Source organism: Chlorocebus sabaeus, chromosome 26, assembly GCF_047675955.1.
Source record: "Chlorocebus sabaeus isolate Y175 chromosome 26, mChlSab1.0.hap1, whole genome shotgun sequence".
NCBI classification, from domain to species: domain Eukaryota; kingdom Metazoa; phylum Chordata; class Mammalia; order Primates; family Cercopithecidae; genus Chlorocebus; species Chlorocebus sabaeus.
Window position 1 is genome coordinate 45,175,796 of NC_132929.1, and position 25,549 is coordinate 45,201,344.

The 25,549-nt window shown below is 45.3% G+C and overlaps 2 protein-coding genes across 7 annotated transcripts in view; both read left to right on the top strand.

Moving 5' to 3' along the window:
* The window catches only part of PAQR5 (progestin and adipoQ receptor family member 5), a 62,626-nt gene extending 48,819 nt beyond the window's left edge, over positions 1-13,807 (top strand). Inside the window, exons 6-8 of the mRNA XM_038010097.2 lie at positions 3,662-3,758; positions 6,192-6,333; positions 10,253-13,807. Of these exons, the coding sequence (XP_037866025.2) occupies positions 3,662-3,758; positions 6,192-6,333; positions 10,253-10,494 (481 nt within the window). The 3' untranslated portion in view covers positions 10,495-13,807. The remainder of the gene's footprint in view (positions 1-3,661; positions 3,759-6,191; positions 6,334-10,252) is intronic.
* Positions 13,808-19,719: 5,912 nt separating this feature from the next.
* Positions 19,720-25,549, top strand: part of KIF23 (kinesin family member 23) — a 34,908-nt gene continuing 29,078 nt past the window's right edge. For 2 of the 6 annotated variants that reach the window (XM_038010099.2, XM_008016086.3), the window contains exons 1-3: positions 19,725-19,899; positions 21,452-21,521; positions 22,929-23,057. In XM_038010099.2, the coding sequence (XP_037866027.2) occupies positions 19,889-19,899; positions 21,452-21,521; positions 22,929-23,057 (210 nt within the window). In that variant the 5' untranslated portion in view covers positions 19,725-19,888. Of the gene's footprint in view, positions 19,900-21,451; positions 21,522-22,928; positions 23,058-25,549 lie in introns of all 6 variants that reach the window. The other 4 variants (XM_008016084.3, XM_038010100.2, XM_008016083.3 and 1 more) reach the window with 3 other exon arrangements.

Genomic DNA, 25,549 nt, shown 5'->3' on the forward strand with positions numbered 1-25,549 from the left:
GAGAAGTGGGTGGAGAGGAGGGTCTGGGCATCTGGAGGCCTGAATTTCAACCCTGCTCCCCCAGACTTGCTGTGTGGCCTCAGGGCAGTCACTGTCCCCTCTGGGCCTCAGGGTCTGCATCTTCAGTGAGGGCATCTGAAACAACGTCCTCTGGGTCCTCTCTGGTTTGGGCATCCTGCAATGCCAATGCCTTAGTGTCTTCTCCAAGCTTCCTCTCCCAGCTGTCTTCCTCCCCCAGGCTCCACCCCTGCCTCTCCCTCCTGCTCTATCCAGCTGTAGTTGGGCAGAGCAGGAGAGAACCACCTTCCCCTCCCAGGAGCACAGGGGGAGACCAGGAACCTCAATATTAGCTTGATAGTTATCTGATGCTTGCCTGAAAATCAGGGTTGAAATGGCATTCATTCCATTATAAGGCAGACCATTAAGGCCAATCTCAACATAGCTTTGTCGTACCCTGAGTGGTTTTTGGTTCTTACTATCATGGACTTTGGTTCAACTGAATATGTTCCAGAAAACTGCCTTCTCATTCTGTAGCATTTGAGAGGGGAAATGAGAGAATGCGTGCCTTCTTCATGGTTCTTGGAGCAAGGCGGGGGTGGCCGAGGCCCTGGCCCGCTCATGCCTCCACAGGAAAGGGCTGTCACTCTCTTTAGGAATGTCAGTTACACAGCGAGTGCTGTATATCACAAATCATTGTCCATCTCCATCCAATGCGTCCAACTATTGATTGCTTTTTTTTCCCAAAGAGCTGCTGAGTGAAAAACCCGCTGGTCAGAGCTGTGAGGGCAAGAGATTAATTTTCACTCATGAGCTCTGCTGTAAGGACAGCTTGGCAGTCGCTGAGGCAGCTCAGAGGGGTGGAGCTGACCTGGAAGGGGTTTGAGGTCAGCGCAGGAGGTAGAAGGCTCAGCAGACATGGTTCTCAGAGGATTGGCCAGGTACGGGCATGGGGAAATGTCCACATTCCTGCAGTTCTCCAAAATAAGACAACTCCTACACAAGAAAACAACCATAACCACCGCCCTTATGTACACACACACGTGCACTCGTGCGTGCGCCTCTGCAATAAAATGATTTTTCCGAAGGCCCACTATTTTCAAGCCCTAGTTTCCGGAATTCCAGTTGCCAATCCTTTCAGCTGTGTTGTCAGGGTTTAGAACAGACTGTGTTGAATCAACCCTCTCTTAACGAAGGCTTCTCCCGCAACTCAGTGTGCCTTGCCAACCTCGTTCTGAGCAGAGACCTGACTTCCTGTATAGCAGCCCCTTAGCCCTCTGCTGCGGGACTGCCCTAAGCCCGAGCAGGCTGGGCTGTGGGGCCGCGCGTGGGGCGCCTCTGAGGGTGCTGTGGCTGTGGCTCTGCTCTGGCTGTGGCGACATCGCGTGGCCTGATGCGGAACTGCAACTTGGTAGCGGGCAGCCCTTCTCCCAAGCTACTGGCCCTTCTGCCTTTTTCTCTCTGTTGCTGTCTCTCTTCTATTCTGCTTTTTCTCCTCTTTTCCCTCTAGACTCGGCTTTGCAGCTGGAGAGGCTGGTCCGTTTGTCCCTGGGGAAACACTTTGTCAGGCCGAGCGAAATGTTGTCTCAAGTCACAGAAAATCCATGCTTTGGGGGATGGCCTTCGCCAGCCAGAGCCAGATTTCTTCGAGTGTAAGTGGCCACAGGGGCCCTTTAAGAGCCAGCCTCTCAACCCAGAGAGGGCAGGCGGTGGCAGGGCACAGGGCAGAAGGGGGCGGCCTGCCGCGGCCGGGCAGGGTCTGCTGGAGGACTAAGAAGGCCGGTGAGGCAGGTACCTGGTTCTCGGGATGGCAGGAGTGTGTGCCCTCTGCTCCAGGGGCAGAGCGGGCAGGGAAGGGTGAAGGCTGGGCGGAGTCTGAGGCTACCCAGCCTACTGCCTGAGGCAGAGGGGGTGACACTTGGGAACCAGAAAGCCCAGGGTTTATATCCTAGCTCTGCTTCTTATTGACTCATCTGACTTCAGGCAAATCACCCAGAACCTGTTTGTTCCCTCCTGTTCCTATTTTCTGGACCAACATAGATACAAGGTGGGGCGGGGGAGAGAATGAAGCTCCACGATGCATGTTTTTTAAAAGCTGCTATTTAGTCTGTGTGACTGTACCATGCACAGTTCTAAACACCTCACGAGCATCATTTCATCGAATCCATACAAGGCTGTGACGAGGCACAGTCATTGTCCCTGTGTCACCCGTGAGGATCAGGAGGTACACAAAGGTTAGTGACCAGCCGAGGTCACGTGGTTGTGAAGGGCAGAGTCAGGATTTGAACCCAGTGTGTCCTGATCAAGCTCTCCACATGAAATCACAGTGCTGCTGCCTCACCTCTCCTAGAGTTTGGTTCTTTTTTGGGGGGACGATGCATCCTAGTCCTTTCTCATTGAGCTTCTCACCTGGTACGTGCCATGTGCCATGTATGACTTACAGGCAGGGTCAGCAAAGAAGAAACACCAAAGTGGGCTGGAGTGAAGTTGGAGTTTGTCTTGGGAGGCCGTGGGGCTTCTTGGGGCACACAGTGGTATCCCTTTCCCCTGAAACAGGAATCTCTGGGTGGGCCGTTTGTGCTCGGATGCCCTGAGGACTGAGTGGAGCACACTAGCCTGGACAATGTCCACATCCTTAGACCTGATTCTGTGCTGGGTCCCCGGGAGCCTCAGCATGTGGCTCTGCATCCCCTGTGCTGGGTTCCTTACCATGCAGCCCTGTGGGCCCTGAGGGAGGACACAGCCCTCCACAGTACACCTCAGCATTGATGTGGGGACTGTACCTGTCCCTACTACCTGGCCTTGGTGGCCCAGCCAGGGCCCATGAGCACTTCCTTACCCAGGCCTCAGTTCAGGGCTGTGGTTTTGTGCAGAGATCCTCCTTGCCCATCCTCGTGTCCTCCCAGTGTGCAGCCTGCCCTCTGTGCGGCCCAGTTCCCCATACCCTGAGCTGCTGCCCCAGGCTGGGCCCAAGTCAGCTGAGGTCCTGTCATGTTCTGTCTGGGGGGACCTGCCTCTCAACAGTCGACATCACTTGTTTTAATGTTGCTGTCAGCTGTCTTGGATTGGAGGTTGGGTGAGGGTGGCAACGAAGGAGAGAAGGAAAGACTTCATGTTTATTTAGTTTTCCCAAGCCAAGTATCCCTGTGTGTGGTATAAATATTCCAGAAAGCTCTCCAAGGATCAAATGCCTACTTCAACCCAGGCCTCCTGCGTGATAATACCTGGGCTCCAACTAGATGGGTGCATCTCAGCCTTTGCAGTGTGCCCCCCAAGAGTCTGTGGCAGTGGATCCCCTGATGCTCCCTACTCATTCCCTGTCCCTGTAGCAACTAGAGTTTTAAAAGGCTCTTTGGCAGTTACGTAACTTGGCCCTCAAAGGGTTTCTACCCAGCACCTCCTTTCTGGCTTAGTCTAGACACCACTGCTTCCCATGGTCTGGAGATGGTGTCTCTGGAGATCTTTTTGCCTCTGAAGTTTTGTCACTTCCATTGGGGTGGGAGGAATGGATGAGGCTGGTAGAGAAGCTGCTGGCCACAGGAGCTTGTACAAAAATGCTTGTCCTCTGTCGATGACCAGGCCCTCGGTGTGCATGCATGTGCGTGTGCAATTTACTGAGACTCTTTTCATTCCATTTCCTCCCCACTTTCCTTCCCTCATTTAGGTTTCTTGAAATCCAGAAGCCCAGACTCTGTAAGGTGATTCGTGTGCTCGCCTTTGCTTATCCATACATGTGGGACTCCCTCCCCATCTTCTACAGGGTAAGGACTGGCTGTATCTCCTCTCTGCCTGTTGGCAACACCAGGAAGTCAGTTGTTTTCCTGAGCTTCTGGGGGTCACAGCACTGCAATGGGAACTGTAGAACACAACAGGAGTCGAGACCTAGGTGAAGGGGGCCAGCGCCTCCACACCTGTGGGTATTTCTCATCAGGTGGGACGAGAGATTGAGAAAAGAAATAAGAAAAATTTTTCTTAGTACAGATCAAAATGGAATTTCTTATGTCTTCCTTTTTCTACATAGACACAGTAACAGTCTGATCTATCTTTCTTTCCCCTGCACCCAGGTGCTGCCTTGGTGGCACTTGAGGAGTGGTTAGGAGATGGCATAAGCGCAGAGGCCCTGACTGACAATATGACTGGGGGCTCAGGAATGTCATAGAGCCAGGCAAAGCAGGCAGCCTGGGGCTGAGTGGAGTGAGCAGGAGAGTGAGCTCTGCAGGCAGGTCTCCAATACTTGCTGTCAGTCCCTGGGCCAGTTCTCTATGCCTCAATATCCCTCATCTGTAAGCTGGGCTTGATAACACCTCATGGGCTGTGGGGAGGATTGCACGGAGAACATGTAAAGTGCTGACTGTTAGCAAGAGTTCGGGAATGCATTGTTCCATCATCAAGCAGTATACTGTTAATACTGAAGGAAAAGGCATGAACGAGGGTCTTAAACGAGCGATGGGAACGAGATGGAGAGCATAAAGGAAGAGGGTATAGTAGGGACAGCAAGTAGGACAAGAAGGGGAAAGTCCATGCACTTTCAAACCATATGGGCTTGAGTTCAAATTCTGGTCCCACTGCTCACTGGCTGTGTGACCTCAGGCAGGGCACACAACTCTCTGATCCTCAAATTAGTTTCCTCATCTGTACATGAGGGTACCAGCCCTCCTTTGTAGGGGGTAATGAGGATTAATCAAAACAATGGATCTGATAGGCTCTGCAGTGCCTATCCAGTACCCGGTGAGTGAACTTTCCTCCCAGAGGCGGTGTCCTGTGGGCTTGAAGAATAAAGCCCAGATGGCAGGGCTGAGGGACAAGGGGAGGGGCTGAGCTCCACCCAGCAGCTGGGGCATTGAGCACGTTCTCTGTGCTCTGCCTCTGTGGGTCTGGAGGAGCACCAAAGATGGGGCTGCAGCCCATTCCCCTCACTCCTTCCTCGAGGGCGCAGACCACACACAGGAAACCAAGAGCAGCAGAGCAATTCTGTCCCATGTGCCTCCAAATCAGGCAGTGCGAGTCCTGTGTTGTGACAAGCGTCGTGTGCTTCTGGCACGTGGCTGAGTCAGAGGAGGGCAGAGGGAAGGGGAGGTCCGGTTCTAAGTGCCGATGTTGATGCTGGAATCAGCCTGCCTGGATTCAGATCCTGACTTCACTTCTCACTAAGTGATATGCAAGTCACTCTCTGGCCCACTCTCCCCATCTGCAAAATGGGGAAAATGGAGTCTGCCTTATGATAATTGTGGCTCAGGTGAAATGATGCATGTAAGAGGCCTGGCTTGCTGCCCTCGGTAAGTGGTGGCTGCTATGACTGTTTATAACAATAATACAAAAACTACACTTAGCTCTGAAACAGTATAGTGGCCATGATTGATACTTCTGGATGACTCAGAAGGCCTTCCAGGGATTTCTAGGCCTTAAAGCCTTAATTAGGAGCACCAGTTCAGTGGATGTGCTGATAAAAAGTGAGTTCCAGCGTGAATCCACTATACAGTTGACCCTCAAACACGGGTTTAAACTTATACATGGGTTTTCTTCCACCTCCGACACTCAGGAGACAGCAAGACTAACCCCTTTTCTTCTTCCTCCTCCTCAGGATTTTCTCAATAACACTTGCTTTTCTCTAGCTTACTTTATTGTAAGAATACAGTATATAATACATATACAAAATATGTGTTAATTGGCAGTTTGTTACAGGTAAGGTTTCCAGTCAACAGGAGGCTATTAGTAATTAAGTTTGGGGGAGTCAAAGTTGTATATGGACTTTTGACTGCAGGAGGTCAGTGCCCCTAGCCTGTATGTTAAGAGTCAATTGTACTTACATTTTACACCCAGAAAGAGTACCAGTTATCTAATAGGATTTTTGTCTTTCTTTTCCTTTCCCATTCCTTCCTTCTTTCCTTTTTCTCCCCGCTTCAGTAAGTAAATAACCCAAAAGACTCTCATGAGCATTTGGGGGATTGAAATACAATAGTCTCGAGTCTCAATCGACCACACTAAGGATAGGAGTTCCGCTCACATGGTGCCTGAGTTTCCTCTCCTAGGCCACAGACCTGAGGAGGTGAGGGCCTTGGCCTCTGGAGTTTGTGTGTGTGCTGACGTGTGTGGGTGTCAGAGCCCCCAAAGTCCCAGCTGCAGGTGCTGAGAAGGAAGAGGGCCTGCCTCAGGCCTGTCCTCTCAAGACCTGATGTTTCTTTAAACACCTGCAGCTATTCCTGTTCCCAGGGGAGAGTGCACAAAATGAAGCCACCTCCTATCACCAGAAGCACATGATCATGACCCTCCTGGCCTCTTTCTTGTACTCTGCACACCTGCCGGAGCGCCTAGCCCCAGGACGCTTTGACTACATCGGTGAGTGGGCAACAGCCCTGCTGCTCTGCTCATTGCCCACCTGGCTGGGCAGGGTCCTGTCCCTGACTCTAGCGCATGGAGCTGCAAAGGGCAGGGAGGGGCAGGGAGAGAGGCCAAGGTGAGTACCACTGCAAGTTGACAGAGGCCAGGGTATCCGCAGCAGGTGCACTGTTAGGTAGTATGGGCAGGATGAAGGGCAGGTAGGCCCAGGAGCCTAAAGCATTCTGATGGGGTATGGAGCCAGTGTGTCCTATTGTCATCCAGAACATGGATCTCATTATTAAATGAACATTGGGGCTGGGTGTGGTGGCTCACGCATGTAATCCCAGCACTTTGGAAGGCCAAGGTGGGCAGATTACTTGAGCCTGTGCTCAAGACAATCCTGAGCGACACGACGAAACCCTGTTTCTACAAAAAACACAAAAATTAGCCGGGTGTGGTGGCGTGCGCCTGTGGTCCCAGCTACTCAGGAGACGTTGGCTTGAGCCTGGAAGGTTGAGGCTGCAGTGAGCCATGATGGTGCACTGCACTCTAGTCTGGGCGAGAGAGATCCTATCTGAAGAAAAAAAAAAGTACATTGGGGGCAGCCGAGGACAGGAAGAGGAAAGACAGGATGAAGATGGCTCTGAGGGTACCAGATAACAGGGGGCTGTGCAGGAAAGGGAAAAGGGGAAAGCATCCTTCTTTGTCTTGAGCATGGTGGGCAGGAGGGGGCCAGGAGTTCATGGTAGAACAGTGGCTTCTCAAGGGGTGGTCATCAGCCAGCAGCAGCAGCATCATCTGAGAACATGCAGATTCTCAGGCCCCACCACAGACCTCCTGAACCAGAAACTCCAGGAGTGAAACCCAATACCCACACAGAGGCCGAGTCATCCTCCAGATGAACCTGAGCTCACTGAAGTTCCAGATGATGTGGTGGAGAGAAGGTGTCGGAGTCACGGGGGTTTCCACCTGCTGGCAGAGTTCTTTCCCCGCTCTGTCTAGGGAAGGAGGGACAGGGCCCTGCAGAATGTGCCTCCTCTGCTCTGGCTCTGGGACTGGCTAGGAGGAGGCATCCTTGCATCACTTCTGGTGAGCATGACAGGACTTTGGGGTGAGAGTTCCTTAGATGAGTACATGGGAATCAAAGGACCAGTCATTGTCCCCACCAGGGTGGGAAGCTTGCTTCTCTCCAAGCCCATTTTGTTCCTGATTTTCCATCTCCTCCCACTAAGAGATGTGGCTAGATGCAGTTTGTTTGATCTGATTAAAGTTTTTATCTCTTTTCCCACTTTTGTTGTGTCAGAAGGGGTTGTAACTAGCAAAATGCTTAGAGAACAGATTTCCAAAAAGGAGGAAAAGGAGAGGCCAGGGAATCGGAGTGACCAGCATCCTGACTGCCATGTCCACCTCCCCAGCCCCCTTGATGAAGTAGAGGTGTCTGTATAGCAAGTTTTGGGGTTGCAGGAAAAATAGCCCTGGGCCTTCTTTTGCTACCACTCAGGTTTCTTAATAACATTTTATTTATTCAACTCTGTCCCATCTTCTTGGGCCTAGGGATACAGAACTGAAAAACACCCCTCTGGGGGACATTTCCTAGACAATAGTTCATGACAGATCATTAACAAGATTTGGGACATTCTCGGTCCTTAACTAACAGAGTCTGCTGGAGGTGGGAATCGCTCTCTGGCCATGAGCCCCAGGTTTCCTGGGAAGTGCTGGCCTGGCATGGTTTGGCCCAGAGGAAGCTCCTCCCTATTCCTGTTAGGCAGGATTGTTGAAATCACTCTTCCTGCTGCAGCCACATTTCAGATACATCCAATGCTGATGGCTCTTTCTGTCTTTTATCTCATGCCCCAGTGGAGACAGGTTTGAGCCTCAGCTGGAGAAGGTGGCTAGTTACCGCTCTGCTTTGCCCTGTATCCTGAGAGCACAGCTCTCTGCTGGAGATGAAATCACTTTGCTGCATCACATACACATTTGGAAATCATACACAGCCCATTAGTATAGCTTGAGTAAGGCAGGCATGGCAGCTCCAGGCACACCTTCTTCCTGGAGACAGATACTGGGGGTCTCACAGCTCCCTGCTATAGGAAACTTGTCAGACATCCACTTGAGAATCCTCAACCCTTCTACATTCTTATTCCTAACTCTGCTCCTGCTCAATAGTAGAGGTGGCCAGGCTGGATCAAGTCCTAGGGCACATTTATTGAGTATTTCTTCTGAGATAGGTCCTGAGGGTGCAACACTAAATTTTCAATTTTTCTAGAGATAGGATCTCACTGTGTTGCCCAGGCTGGTCTCAAAACTCCTGGGTTCAAGCAATCCTCCTGCCTTGGCCTCCCAAAGTTCTGGGATTATAGGTGTGAGCCACCATGCCCAGCCTTTTTATTTTATTTTTTTTTAAACCAAAAGAGAATCCTTATTTAACTTTTATGTTGTATTAGTTTGCTAGGGCTGCCATAACAAAGTATCACAGACTGTTGTGGCCTAAACAACTGAAATTTATTTTCTCACAATTCTGGAGGCTGGAAATCTGAGATCAAAGTGTTGGCAGAGTTGGTTTCTCCAGAGGCCTCCTCTTTGGCTTGTTGATGGCCGTTCTTTCCATCTGTCTTTACATGATCTTTTTCTCTGTATACATGCATGTCTGTGTCCTAACCTCCTTTTTTTTTTTTTTTTTTTTTTTTGAGACAGAGGTCTCTTTCTGTTGCCCAGGCTAGCATGCAGTGGTGCAATCTCGGCTCCCTGCAAGCTCTGCCTCCCGGGTTCATACCATTCTCCTGCCTCAGCCTCCTGAGTAGCTGGGATTACAGGTGCCCGCCACCACGCCCGGCTAATTTTTGTATTTTTAGTAGAGATGGGGTTTCACTATGTTAGCCAGAATGGTCTTGATCTCCTGACCTCGTGATCTGCCCGCCTCAGCCTCCCAGAGTGCTGGGATTACAGGCGTGAGCCACCGTGCCTGGCCTAACCTCCTTTTCTTATAAGGACACCATCACAGTGGATTAGGCCCATCATAGAGACTTCATTTTTACCTAATTATTTCTCTAAAGATCCTATCTGCAAATATGGTCTCATTCTGGGGGTTAAGACTTCAGCACATGTATTTTTCCGGGACATCATTCAGCCCATGACACATGTGATCTCCTCCTTACTCCTGGGGTCTGAGGGTTGTCCCCCAAAGCTGCCCCTGACCCTAGGCATTGGACTTGTTTCCTCGCCAACCACCAACCACCCAGCATGTCCCTGTCCCTGTCCCTCCCACTACCCTCTACTCTGCTCCCAGGCTCTGTGATGAGCATCATGTAAGCTGGGTCCAGCATGGCATTGGCGAGGAAGAATCCTGGTCATATCTGTGACTAACTGGCAGTACGGAGAGGTCCACTTGGTTAGTGGCCAACAGAAAATTCAGCCAGCTTCTCCCTGAGCATTGAATGAAACTCTGAGCTGATCAGTGCTGGCTCTCCAGAGATGACCTTTGGTGCCTAATTTTTTCATCTGAAAAATGAGACTGGTGGATAGTTGTTTTAAAAAAGAATTTGGATTTGGTTTTCTCTGATGGGCCTTTTATTTTTCCCATATTGCTTCTTAAAAATAAATTTATTAAGGTGTATATCACATATTCAATAATTCCCCAATGTCAAGTATACAATTTAATGATATTTTCAGTAAATTCACCATACATCAGTTTTAGAACATTTTCATCCCCTCCATCAGACCCATGCACTGTTAATCCCTATTCTCACCCCCTGCTTGAAGCAGCCACTAATCTACTCTCTGTCTTTATGGATTTGCATATTCTGGAGATTTCATATAATATGTGGTCTCCTGTCTGGTTTCTTTCACTTAGCATCATTTTTAGCATACATGCCAGAGCATGTATCAGTACTCATTCCTTTTCATTGCTGATCTTGACGGTATTTTGTGTTTGCCATAGGTCACAGTCACCAGCTGTTTCACGTGTGTGTGATCCTGGCCACGCATATGCAGATGGAAGCCATACTTCTGGACAAGACTCTGAGGAAGGAATGGCTCCTAGCCACCTCCAAGCCCTTCTCTTTCTCTCAGATAGCCGGAGCCATACTTCTGTGCATCATCTTCAGCCTCAGCAACATAATTTATTTCTCAACTGCTCTGTATCGGATTCCCAAGCCAGAATTACACAAAAAGGAAACATGACTCAGACCATAAGCTTTTCATGCCAAATGTCAACATAAAGCTGCAACACCCTAACCACCACAAGCCGGAGGCGGTTACAACTTACCATGGCCTAAAATATTCATAATGGTTGGTGTCTTTTGAATGAATTCATGTCAAAAAAGTATTCAGCTGGCGAAATTTCTCCAAATGTACACTGGTTCTGTGTGTGTGATTTTAAAAGGAGAACATGGTTCAAGCAAGTCCTTGTTAAGGCAAACTATTGATATTTCATTAATTTTAAATTTACTTAAAATAGGGTTTTTTATTCTATTTAAACAATTGGATTAAGCATATTACCCTGGAGCTTTGTAATATTTTTTAAAAATGAATCTTGCTTCATTTGATGAATTTCATGTCACAAAGCTTCTCTCAAGAAGTGAGAGAAGTAGTGGCCTGTCGACTACTTTGGGAGAATGAGCCAGGTCAGTCACTGGGAGGACCTGTGAAAGGAAGTTGGTCACTGAGCGCCTTGGGGACTGGGAAAACATTCCAGAATGAAGAGAGCTGTTTGGGGAGAGACCTTCTCCCCTTCTCCACCTAGTGAAGGGAGAACAAAAGGGGAGTCCTCTCTTCCCACAAGTCCATTCTGCCTTCAAAGTGCAAGTTCTCATGTCATTATGGATTGGGAATTTGTCAGTTTTTTTCTTAAAAATCCAGAGCAGGGTGTCATGTGTTCTGTTATGCTGTTTTCTGGTTTCCAGTTTGATCTGCAAAGTATTATTCGGTGCAGGTAAAATGCGTTAAACTCTAAGAATTGGCTGAGTTAATCCCAATTGGTTATGCTCATCTGCCACCTTTTAAACCAAAGGAAATTGCTATATTTGGGGATGTCATACATTTGATATTGCTTCAGGATTTCAAATATGTTGCAAAATTTAGTATCCATATGCATAAGATGTTAATGACCTTGCCAGTGGGATGGTCACATATAATGTTCTCAAGCTTTACTGTGAATCAGAAACATCTAGTAAGCTTGTGACAAATGCAGACTCCTGGGGAAAACCAGGGGGTTCTGCTTCACTAGGTTAAATGTAGGTTTTGTAGAGAAGATCTGCACTGGAGCAAGTCTCCCAGATGGTTCTAATACAGGAGGGCCAGAGGCCAAACTTGAAGAACTGCTGGTGTTACACATTCCAGAAGGCATTGGACCTATCAGCTTTGCTTCGCCTGATCTCAAGTTTTAGCAACTCACCAACTAAGGCGTACCCCCCATTTTATGTTCCAGAGTTTTCTGCTCTGAATAATTCTAAAACACTGAGCATTTTCTCATTTGTTGTATTACTGATTAAAGTTCAGTATTTCATGGTGTTTTCAGGGAACACAGAAATGCGGATGCAAAACAACTTTTGACAGAGGCCCATCAAACCCTGATCTGCACTTGGTAATTACTTAGGGGGCCTTCCTCACAATGCAAGATCCTTTTTGCTGACTCAGGAATACCCCACATCTTAGACTACTGCCTCTACCATTAACTAGCCCAGACATTTGAATGGCCTTGTAAGTAGCTCACTGTCTAATCCTCTAAGGACAAGTAACAATATATATTGGATGAGAGTGGTCAAGAAATATGATTTCATTAGTTTTATTATCTGTTTACTTCCTCTGGGGAAGGCAGATAAAATTGTATGGGCGGGTAAATTTTTGGTACATTAATTGCAAGCTGCATGACAAAATTAGTTTTTTTGGCAACAATCTGACATTATCAGTGGAATTCCACACCAACAGGGCATGGGCTTCCATTTCATCTTACTGTAACTTCAATTTTATGGCAAAAATAGGTACAAAGTTAAATACCCCTTTCTAGTAATGCCAAAGACATACAGTGTTTTAAATTCTCTACTTTATAGATAACAAAATAATGTTTAGCTCAGTAAGAAATGAAGTAATGAGTGATCAATTTGAAGGATTTTTAGATTATTTAATCTTTGCTTATGTTGCTTTTTCACATGATTAATGATGAAAATGAAATGTTAAATCAACAAAATAAGATCCAGTGTTTCATAACATTTTTAATAAGTTTGGTAAACTTTAGTCCCATTATATACTTTTGGGGACAGTGTTATAAATCAGAATTTTACAACAGTTTGCAGCACACTGATTTGAAAGTTTCCACTGCAAAATGAGAAAGGGTTCAAATATATTATTATTAAGTATTAAGTAACAGGCATTAGATGTCTAATGTGAGTATAATCTCATCCAAGCCATTTCAGAAAGTCTAAAAGGGGGTCAGCTGAAGACCTCACTGGAACTGGTTTCAATTTTTAAAAACTGTCTCACTACACTTAAGAGATGTGACACATTCCCATTGGTAACAACTGCTCACCATGGCATGGTCCCAAAAAAGGCTATGGTGGCGAGGGTGGCACATTCCTAATGGAATGTACCTCTCCTCGCTCCCCTTGCTTAAGAAGCGCTACTCTAAAATTTACCAGACCTTACAACTGTGATAAGACTTGAATATGTAGGAATAAGGCCATTCAGTTAACTTTACCTCCCTTTACCCATTGAAGGGGTTCCATTGCTTGGTTTTTAGAAAATAATTCTCATCTTTTTTCTAAAGAAATGAATTTTTGGCTGGTCTGAAGGTAGTGAGTTAGCTCAATTGATTGTTCACAGTCAGTTATAGATCAAGCTCCTTGTTCTACTCTTCCCCTCTTCTCACTACTGCACTTGACTAGTCTTAAAATAAAGAAAGAATGAATGAATGAATTAATCTGTAGCTGGATGCAGCGGCTCATGCCTGTAATCCCAGCACTTTGGGAGGCTGAAGTCAGAGGACTGCTAGAGCCTAGGGGCTTGGGACCAGCCTGGACAATAGAGCTAGACACTGTCTCTATTAAAAAATTTTAAAACTAGCTGGCTGTGGTGGTGCATTCCTGTGGTCCCAGCTACTGTGGAGGGTGATGTGGGAGGCTTGCTTGAACCCAGGAGTTGGATGCTGCAGTGAGCTATGATTGTACCATTGCACTCCAGACTGGGCAACAGGGTGAGACCCTGCCTCAAAAAAACAAAAAAAGAATTTGCAATTGTTGGTAGGATGTTGTAGGAAATTTAGAGGCCTTCTGAGTATAAAGTGGTTTAAATATTTGGTCTGCTGAAGTCTTTCTGGAAGTGTTGTACAACACTTCAGAACATATTATTTGAATGTCAGCCTCTGATTTTCTAGTCAACAATCCATTAAGGCAAAGACCTGTTTTCAAACTCAGATGTTCTCCAACTTACACTAATGTCTGGTTTCTTGAACTATGTGGGAGAAAAAAATAAACAGAATTTATTTATTATCATAAAGTCATCCTGTTTGCCACTTAATTTGGTTATGTTTTATCTACCACACTGCAAGCGTGTTCATTCACCATGAGAAACAGATCCCTGTACACATGTATATCAGTAAATCATTCAATGAATAGTTAGTGCTTAGGATGTATAGAATGGCCACTGTCCTAGGAACTGGGGATACGCAAATGAAAAAAACCTATAATGTCCCTCCCCAAAGACGCTAGTGTTCTGGTTGGGCAGGCAGACAAGATATATAGATGAATCCAGATAATAAGTGCTGTAAAGAAACTAAGCCTAGTAGGGCATGTGAATTGATGGTCACTCTGATAAGCTGACATTTGAAGAAGACTTGATGGGCATAAAGGAGCCAGTCTTGTCAGCTTGTCGGGGGAAGGCACTGCAGGTTGAGCTAAGTAGAGGGGTCCCAAGGCTGGCAGGTACTTGTTCTACTGGAAGGATGTTAACTCCAGAAAATATCTGGATGACTTGACTTTTGAAGAATTCTGAGATTTGCCTGATTTTTTTTCCCTAGAGAAATTGCCTATAGGGCTTTCCTATGTCTCTTGGTACTTGCATGGAATGTGTCAACTCGTAAGAAATGAACTTCAGACAGTTGCCACGCTCATTCTCTTAATGCTAAGCAACAGATTTCTGAAACAGGCTGAACTTTTTTGCCTCCTCCAGAACACAGAAGGAAAGGCCTTCTAAATAGTCACAGTTACCTGGGTTTTTTCCCCCTTTCTGTGTATGTTATTTATTTGAAATATAGTTCAAGTCATTTCTTTCTTTTTGTGTAAATTTTAGTCCCCCAACCCCCCAACACACACACACACACACACACACACACACACACACACACACTGATTTTATTAATTTGTGTTTTGTGTATGTAAACATTAACATCTAACCATCCACCTGGTGAGAGAGATTCATGGCCTGGGAACCTGAGACAATGTTTCCAAGGCCACTGAGTGACCAGCATGCCCTGGGAGGGAACAGTGTGCGCAGCATGTCCAAGCTCCCAAGGCAGTGCTGTCTCCATTTTACTGCCTCCCCTCAAACACTCTGGGCTTCAGCAGTTTCTGGTCATTGGTGTTTACTGGGTTCCCACAGCTGGACTTGCTTATCTGGGTGTTTGGATTAACACATGGTTTCAAATTTGTGTAGTGTCAGCCCCTCTTCAATGATTTGGATAAGACTCTCCTGGTCCAATTTAATAGTTTCTAATAAAGTTAAACTTACCATAAGACCCACAATCCCACCTAAGAGAAATACAAACACACCTACATAAAGACTTTTACACAAATAATTATACCAGTTTCATAATCTCCAGAAAGTAGAAACAATCTAAATGTCCAACTGGTGAATGAATAAATTGTCCTTCATTCACACAGTGGAAAAGACTCAGCAGCAAAAAGGGAACAAATTACTGGTACATGCAACATGTTGTTGACTATCAAGGCATTATGGTGAGTGAAGGAAAAGACATGCTGGAAAAGGCAAAAGTATAGGGAAGAAAATCAGAAAAGTGGCTGCCAAGGCCTAGGAGTAGGGGCAGCACAGAGAATTTTCCACTGTGATGGAAATATACATTTGATGTGGTTACAGCATACTATATATTTGTCAAATACATAGAACAATACAACTAAAAAGGGTCCGTTTTACTGTATGTAAATTATACCTAAAATACTTGACTTTAGAAAGAAAAAAGCCCCTCAGTTCTCCTCTCCCCGCCCTCCTACCCTCACTCCTGCTCTGGATCTCTAATTCTATGGTAAAATGCAAATCTTTTAATGGCTACAGGGAGCCCTTTGCTATTTTTGAATAGAGAAATGATGTAATTATTTGGTAGTTTTAAGGAAATTAATAAGCCAGAGAGCTTTAATACAGAAGTGAGGGAGGAAGAAGAAACTGACCTGAAGAGAAGCTGGAGGTGGTGCGGTATAACTGGGTCCTCAACTGGAGTGTTCTTTGAAGGGATGATTCATTCATCCCCTTCAAGCCATGTATGGGGCACCTGTACTGCTAGGCACTGGGCATGCAACAATGCCATCTAGTGAGGCTGTGGGGATAAGCCAGTAGAGGAGACAGGAATGAACAGTGACTGCCAATTGGAATGTGAGTGCTGAAACAAGTCAACAGGTGCAGTGAGTGGGAAAGGGCAGTTTTGGGGGCATGGGGGCTGTACCACAGGACCCAGTATCCACAGCAGGGGAGCTGGCAGATCTGCAGAGAACTGAAGGCAAGGCATTGTCAGAGAAAAGGAGGGAGAAGAGTGTGTTAGCACAGAGAATGGCATGTGAGCCCAGCGTGTTCAGGGCACTGCAATTCAACATGACTGGAGGGGACGGGGCAGTGATGGGTGATGGGCCCCAGAGGAAGCGCCTCAGGGCCCTGTGGTGGGTCTCCAACAATGGGGAAGCACTGCAGAGTTTCATACAGGTGTGTGACATAATCAGATCCGTGATTTAGAGGTGAGCAAAATGGAAACTCGTTTGGAAGGTGGCAGCAGAGAGGCCTGTTAGGATACTGCTGTCTTCATTAGACAAGAGATGATGGTGGCCAAGGAGATGGAGAAAAGTGGAGCGGTTTGGAGGTTTGGCTACTTAGTATGTAGAACTGTTAAGATTTAGTGATTGAATATTGAGACAGAAGAAGACAGAAAAGCCAAAAATGGTGCCTTAGACTCTGGCTTGGCAGATGCCATCCACTGAGAGGGTGCAAGTTTGGGAGAAGAGATTAGAATGTGTTAGGATGTGAGATGAGATTAGAATGTGAGATGCGTGTGGGATATCAAAGTGGAGAATCCAGAAGACAGTTGGATATATGGCTCTGGAGCTCAGAAGAACAAACATGAACGGTATGTGAAGCCATATGAGTGCTTGAGAGTGCCTAGGGAGAAGGTACACCTAGTGACCAGCTCTAAACCCTGAACCACAACATTTAAGGGAGAAAAAAAGAACTCACAAAGGAGACTGAGAAAGAAGGGCTAGACAGCTAGGAGAAAAAATAAAGGCATGATAAGAAAGGAATGGGCAACATTTTTTAGTGTTCTTAAGACAGACAATTGGTCAATTAGATTTAGCATCGAGGAAGTGGTAATTTTGGGGACAAAAGGTCCAATGGAGAGTCTGAGGTAGAAGCTAAACTGAAGAGCAACTAGGAGATAAGTAGTCAGCAACCAAGCCCAATTCCGAAATGATAAACATTCCAAACTCTAGGCCAGGTGCGGTGGCTCAGGCCTGTAATCCCAGCACTTTGGGAGGCCGAGGCAGGTGGATCACTTCAGGTCACGAGTTCGAGACCAGCTTGGCCAGCATGGTGAAACCCTATCTCTACTAAAAACACAAAAAAATTAGCCGGGCATGGTGGCACACGCCTGTAGTCCCAGCTACTCGGGAGGCCGAGGCAGGAGAATCGCTTGAACCCCAGAGGCGGAAGTTGCAGTGAGCCAAGATCTCGCCACTGCACTCCAGGCTGGGTAACAGAGACTCCATCTCAAAAACAAAACAAAACAAACAAACAAAATAACACTCCAGGCTGGGTGTCAGAGACTCCGTCTCAAAAAACAAAACAAAACAAACAAAATAACAAACTCTAGCTTGACAACAAAATCCTAATGATTCAAAGACTTCCACGTAAGAAGCAAAGCAATAAAAACACTAGAAAACAAAAAATGGGAAATAAAATAAAAAACTCAGAATGGATGTATTTTTCTAGTATGACACAAAACAGAAGCCATAAAAGACGGACAAATCTGTCTACCTGAAATTTTTTCTAAGCTGTCACAAAACATATACAAATAAAAATAACCTAAATGTGAACAATAAAAATATTTAAACTCGTATTTTGGATGAGGACCAATTTTTTTTTAATATAAGAACTTTCACAACTCATTAAGAAAAACTAACAACCGATAGAACAAAGAGGCAAAGAATATGAACACAGTTCATAGAGAAGGAATCAAAAGGGCTCTTAAATATATGAACAGACAACATCATTTATCTGAAAATAAAGGAAAAATTTAACTACATGTTTTTTCTCACCAGTTGATAACAGATATCAATAGATTGATATCTACTAAAAAGTTTGATAACACTTTGAGAATTGTGGAGAAATAGGCACTCTCATCCAGGCTGGTGGGAGTGTATATTTGGACAGTTTATGGAGAACAATTTGCAATATCTGTGAAATGTTACACATGTGTATACTTTGACTCAGCAATTCTGTTTCTAGAAATGTGTCGTACATATTTACCTGCATTGTATAAATTTCCAAGTTTATTCACTATAGCTGTATCTGTAAGAGCAAAAATTGGAACCATCCTAATGTGCAATGTAGGGGTGGAAAAGGTGTGATACTTTTCTTTACCCATCTTAAGGGTCACAGCTGACATTACCATAACAAAAGACAGGTTAACAAGATAAATGGATAACTAATTTATTGAATCACAGTTTTATGTGGTGTAAGTGCCTTCAGAAATGAAGACCCAAAGACCCAGGGAAAGCTGTCCATTTTTATGCTTACATGAGATGAAGAAAGGACAGCTGTGTAGAAATGTGATTGGACAAAAGGAGTATGATCTAATGGTAACAGACTGAAGGAGGAACCCAGCAAGTCCTGTCTGTTCAGATTCCTCTTGGCCTGTCTGTGTAGCTTTCCTTCTTCTTGAATGTAAGGCAAGACCCTTTTGGAACCAGGGTCTTATGACAAGGTACATCAAAGAATTTCTTTATGGCCAGCTCTTACACAAAAAGGTGGGGGAAGTCTAGATTAATATTTCCAGGTTTTTCTAGAATAATGTTTCTGGCTCGCTTGGGTGAAGAGGGGTTCTAGTTTCCATGACCCGCCTTGGGGAACAGAAATTCTGATTTCTATTATTTGCTTTAGGAGACACAGAGGGGTGGGGAGACAAGAAGGCAGGAGAAAGTCAGAGAGAGACTTTGCTTTTAAGGCTTCTCTGAGGCACTTTCAATCTTCTTTAGTTCAAAGCACTCAGTGTGCCAAAGAGCCATACTTTGGGGTGTTGCTTCCTGAGCACCAACGATATGGGCCAAGGATATTAAATTGTGACTATCCTTACCAGTGCTGTGGTCCTTTAGGAAGTTGATAAGGGGCTAGAATTCCATGAGAGCCCAGGTGTGGATGTGTATTTGATAGTCATCAGCTTAGGGTCAAAGACTGAAGTGATACAGAATCAATTCATCTAAGGCAAGAGAGTAGGTTCTAAAGGGCAACCCTTCAAGGGTAAGGACCAAATTTTATTCATCTCCGTAAGGCCAGGATCAAACACAATCAAGATTTGATAAAATAGGCCAGGCGCGGTGGCTCACGCCTGTAATCCCAGCACTTTGGAAGGCCAAGGTAGGCGGATCACCTGAAGTCAGGAGTTCCAGACCACCCTGGCCAGTATGATGAAACCTCATCTCTACTAAAAATACAAAAATTAGCTGCGCGTGGTGGTGCGCGCCTGTAATCCCAGCTACTTGGGAGGCTGAGGCAGGAGAAATGCTTTGTACATATAGGACAGAGCTGGAGGGAAACCCAGGAAAGTTGAATCAGAGAGAGAAAAGAAGCCAAGATAAGGTGGTGACTTGGAAGGCAGAGGGAGGGAGCCTGAGACTCGGAGCAGGGCACAGCACAGGAATACAACACTTTTCACCAGAACGACATTCCGACCTCTGAATCAACCCTGGAAAGGCCCCTCCATTGAACTTCTTGTGATGGAGGAAAAGAAACCCTCAATTTCCTCATCGCAAGGCGGAAGAGTTTAAATACCATACCTCAAGATCTCCCTCCAGCCCTGACACACAACTCCGCGGCCCTTTCAGCGTCGGTCGCCTAGGAGACAAACGCCACTTCCGGTAGCACAGTCACTTCCGCGGAGGTCCTGCCGCTCCCTGCGGACGGGCGCTGATTGGCCCGTTTGAAATGCGCCAGGCGGGAGCTCACCTGGGCTCTTAGCGTCGCCGCCGGCTTCTCCGAGCACCGCAATTTAGCCGCGGAGTTCCCGTTCCTGCTGCCGGTCCTAACGTCCGGCAGTCTTCGCCAGCCCGCCGTTCCGCGCGTGCGTTTGGGCAGCGTGGAGCCTGTTGCCATGAAGTCAGCGTGAGTACAAGGCCACCGAGCAGGGAGGGAGAGCGGACGGGGGCCGGGGCCGCGGGGCTCAGGCAGGCGTCTCCACGCAGGCCGCGGCCGGATGCGGGCAGCGCGGACGGCGTCCCGCTCGGTGCTGCTGCGGCCGCGACCCCAAAGTGGGAACCTCCACATGTGGCCGCTCCGCTGGAGCCTGGGTGCGGAGCCCCCTGCCGCGTCGCCCCCAGCCGCCCCGACTGGGCCTCCAGAGGCCAGGAAGCGTCGGCTTGAAGCCAGGGGTGTTTTATGCGGCACCCGGTTCCCGATAGCGGGGCTATCCTCCTCGGGTCCCCGGGACAGCCTTCCCCTTCTCAAGTTCCCCTTCTCCCTCGCTGGCTGCCGCTGCCGCCGCCTCCAGAGCGCAGTTGGCCGACTGAGTGCGGATCGGGGATGGTCTCGCGTGTGGAGCCGAGCGAGTGTGCTGGGCAATGGTTAGGTGGGCTCCGTTTCTGGAGAGCCCTGGCACCGGTGATCGCCGCGAGCTTTTTTTTAGCCCAGCACCCTGTCCTTGAGGCCGAGCCCATCCGCTTAACACTGGCCAGTTACTTCTGCTGTATTTTGTGGCCGCAGAGAACCCCCGCCCACATTCCAAAGCCAATATTTTCGGCGCAGCATCGTTCCTGGGTAAAGAAGTATTTGTCGTGCAAAGGAGAGGATTGGCTTTATTACCATTTAGGGAGTTGTTTGCAAAAGGCCACTTGTTTATTAAGAGGCCGAAGTCAAAATCTTTAGATGAAAAAAATTTATATATAAGAAATATACGTTGAGTTTAAGTTAAGCCCACCACAGTGTGTTTGCACTGAACAACACGAATCTGCTTGTGTTTCATCTGAGAATATGTTTTGAAAAATATTTTTAAATTACAGTCAAAGCCAATAGTCTCACTTAATTTTAATATGTTACATGTATATCTAGCCTATAGGTAAATGTGAAGGGAAAAAGATGAGATGCTAGAGAAACGGTGAAATCAATCAAAATAACTTTTTGATTGCCCCTACTTAAGAAACCAAGAAATTGGCAGTTTGGGACCGGATTTTTTTGGAGACAAAGAGTAATCGTTTTGAGCATTCAATGACTGGTTGTTCCTTGAAAGTACAGGCATAAATCTTGTCGAAAGAATGGATTCCTCCCTGTGCATTTTTATAGTGTATTGAAGTTAATCGGTTGTCAGTCTGTAAAGCGTGGGCAGTTTTTGTAGATTTTTCAAATTTGTAGTGCCTCTGTTAAATTGTTGCTCAAGAAAATATGCAAGCTATTTTAAGTATAGAACTAATCAGAGAATAAGTAGGTACATTTGGTACCAAAAATGTGTTCTAAAGCAAATTTTAATTGCTTTTGGATTACGCATGCCATAAACACTCTGCTACTATGATTATTATTCATGTTATTTGGGATGTAGTGTTTTGGAACTGCTAAGGGATAATTTACAGATAACTTAGAAAGATTGTGTAAGTTTTAGGTGAGGCTTTTGTGTTAGTGTTGAACTGAAAAAAAAGTTACTGTTATTTTTTGAATCTATGACCAGGAGAGCTAAGACACCCCGGAAGCCTATCGTGAAAAAAGGGTCCCAAACGAACCTTAAAGACCCAGTTGGGGTAAGGTCTCCCTGTGAATTTATGTGTGTGTGTTTAAGAAACTTATCTCTTCAATCCTTTCTGTCTTATGTGTGTGCTTGGAAGGGAAGGAAGAAGACATGTGGAAATATAATCAAAGAACAATTAGTTAAATGGATGTACTAAATTCTGTAAAACTAGTTCTAGCTGTGAAATTTTCTCTGTAAGATTAATTAGTCCAGTAAAATGAAGTCTTTGGTTGTCAACTGCATACCTTCTGTAATTATAATTTGGCGAGTTAGATAATTAAAAATCTCCAACTGGGTTCATATTCATCCCAGAGAATATGAAGTGAGTTCACATGAACCCAGTTCATGCCATACAGTAACTGACGGCATGAAGGAGAGTTCCAAACTTCTTGGGACCGAGTTTAATTCAGTCTAATATCTACTCCTAATTCAAGTACTTCACTAGTTTCTGGCTTGGGAACTTGCTTTTAAAAGCAAATGTTAAATTATGAAAGAAAAATGAAGCAGGCAAAAGGAGTAAGAATTTTGAAACAAAACAGCAAATGGCAACCAAAAAGCGTTCTTTGCTCTGAGGTATTTTAAATCTACCGCTCGCTGCCACTGGAGTGGGTCGCTGGCTCTGACTTAGGGGAACCAGGTGCTTTGCACACACCTGAATGAGTTTTCCTCAAGCCCCCTCCCCTGCTTTCAAAAATGTCTCTGTAGGCCGGGTGTGGTGGCTCACGCCTGTAATCCCAGCGCTTTGGGAGGCTGAGGCGGGTGGATCACCTGAGGTCAGGAGTTCGCGACCAGCCTGGCCAGCATGGTGAAACCCCATCTCTACTAAAAACACAAAAAAATTAGCCGGGCATGGTGGCACACGCCTATAGTCCAGCTACTCGGGAGGCCAAGGCAGGAGAATCACTTGAACCCAGGAGGTTGCATCGAGCCAAGATCACACCATTGCACTGCAGCCTGGGCGATGAAACTCTGTCTCTAAATAAATAAATAAATAAATGAATAAAAATGTCTTTGTATATATTAAATGTCGGGTTAAGCTGACAAGTTTTTAAATTGACATCGATTTCCAAGAAATTCTAAGTTTTAAAAATCTCACTGTGTGACATGTTGACTTTTAGAGATATTAGTATAACTATTATTTGTGTACAATATAGTAGTGAATACACTGCAATTTGATTTTTATTATCAAAATTTATTTTAATTTTGTGTGTATTTAAAGTCTTCTCGTATCTAATATATGTTTGTATTTGTCAGTCTCAAGTAGCAGATTTTAATTTTCATAGCTCTTGGAGATACAGAGCTCTAAAATTGAGAGATCACAAATGTTTGTTGAATGAATGAAGGAATGAATGAGAAGCTTAAATGAAAAATCAGGCAAAAGATCAAACTTTGTTCTTTAAGCACCTTCTTATTTCTTCAGGTATACTGTAGGGTGCGCCCACTGGGCTTTCCTGATCAAGAGTGTTGCATAGAAGTGATCAATAACACAACTGTTCAGCTTCATACTCCTGAGGGCTATAGACTCAACCGAAATGGAGACTATAAGGAGGTAATTCTGATTTGAACCAAGTTTTTTTTTCTCAATATGTTGTTTCCTGAATGACTTACAGTTTTAAATGGAACAAAGTTCATTTGTGAGCCCACATTTTCGAAAGACTTATTTACTTCATTATAACCACTGTATCTAAAGTGTTTTTGACTTCTGTGATGCACAGACATATCTTTGGTATGCTGGAGTTAGAGGATTGCTTTTAGCAGATAATTTCTTACCCTGAGTATTATTGGTTTTTAGAGCATGTGTTAGAGATGATTTAATGTGGAATGATACATGATTGTACTAGGCAGTTTTATATATACAACTTCATGTGTGGAAATTAAAGTAACATTTAATAATAGGCATTGTATGCTTGCATCAATCTCCTAGGCAGTGTTTTTATTTTTAGTAAAATTTTGAACCAACTCAAAAATATCATTTAGCAAATGTGCTAAGCTAATAGCTGGAGGGGGGAAGGAGATTTTTAAAAAATGAGCATGATATACTCCTTGCCTTTAGAAAGTCTATAACTTAAGACATATGGTAAACAAATAATTCTCATATAAATAAGACAGAAAGTTAGGTGTGCTAAAGATGAGGGGACCGTGGGAATGCAGTAGGATTAATTCAGGCAGGCTACCATTTCTACTTCTAGCTATCACTCACTCTTTTGTGCCTACTATTCCTGTGAAATTGCTCTTCAGAAGAATACCAGTGGCCTCTTTGCTGCTAAATTTGATGTATACCTCTTCATCCTCATTATAACCTGTTTGTCAGCAGCACTCCCCTGTTTCCTGCTCCAGCTCTCCCTGTATCTCCAGCCGAAACCTTTTCTCTGGCTCTAAACATTCAGCCACTTACTTGATATCTCTGCTTGGATGTCACATGTGCATCTCAAATTTTACATGCCCAAAAAGGAGTTCTTGATTTTTCTTATTCCCTTTATAAATACTTCCTCCCTTGTTTTCTTCTCAAAGAATGGCACTGTCATCTGTCCAGTTGCTCAAGCCAGAAACCTGGTACCTACTGTTTACTTGCCCCTCCTCATAACTAGTTCATTAATAGCTCCTCTCAGTTGTATTCCAACATGTGTCTTGAAACTGTCCTTTCATTTCCATCTCCACTGCCACCACCCTAGTCTGAGCCCCATTATTAACCACTGAGACCAGTGCTACTGTAATGAAGGAGTAGCTTTTTTATTTTTAATGCATCACAACTGGGACTTTTGTACACTGTGCCCGTGTGAGTTAGACAACAGGGAACTAGTTCATAATCTCTTCATAGAGATGAGCCTATTGAATACGGGCTGAAATACTGATAATTGGGCAGTGTCAAATGCCTGTAAAACTTTCTAAACATTTGGCCGGGCGCAGTGACTCATGTCTGTAATTCCAGCACTTTGGGAGGCCAAGGCTTGTGAATCACCTGAGGTCAGGACTTCAAGACCAGCCTAACCAATATGATGAAACCCTGTCTCTACTAAAAATACAAAGAAATTAGCCGGGCGTGGTGGGGCGTGCCTGTAATCCCAGCTACTCGGGAGGCTGAGACAGAAGAATCACTTGAACCCAGGAGGCGGAGGTTGCAGTGAGCCGAGATCACACCATTATGCTCCAGCCTGGGCAACAAGAGTGAAACTCCATCTCAAAAAACAAACAAAGAAAAAACAACTTTCTAAACATTTAAGTAGTCTTGTAACAGTTCTCAGACAGGCATTGGTTTGCTGAGTGTGCTTTGGGTATCATTGACAAGACTGCCAAAGCCCAACTGCCTCCACTTGAAATCTTCTCTAATCCATTTCTACAGAGCAGACAGTGTTCTTTTAAAACATAAAATCTCATCATTTTCCTATCAAAACCTTTCAAGGAATAAAATCTTTAAACAGACAAAATCCTGCTTCATCCGCCTCCCATCTGTCTCTCCACCCTCATTCATCTTTTAGTATTTATCCAATCCTTTGAGTTCTTTGGATAAGGCAGAATCCTGGCTGTTAGCTGTTGCCTTAACCCAGACTTTTTCTGGACCTTAGCATAGGTCATTCTTGGGTTTCAGCTTAAATGTCACCTCAGGTCGTATAGACTGCGCAATCAGAAACAGCACCCCACAGCCCCTCTCCCCTGATCTGTACTCTGTGTACCTCCTTTATATTACTTAACCACAATCTATTTATTTACCTGTTTATTGTCTTTACTATAATGTAAACTTCCAAGGAATATGTACCTTATATGTTCTGTTCATCAGACAGTAAATATGGCTTCAGCAAGAATGCATGGTCTGGGGGGGTTTTATGGAAGAGCAGGTCTTTGAGGATATAATATGGTTAAACACTGATTTACTGAGTTTTACTTCTTTAAGTAAATTTCAAGTATGTATAAATAAAGGTATCAAGTAGGTATAAAAAGGTTTGATGGGGATTAAAAATAATCACTGCTTTCTGACAGAAGGCAACATTATATAATGAAAAGAGCATTGTGGCCCGGCATGATGGCTTACACGTGTAATCCCAG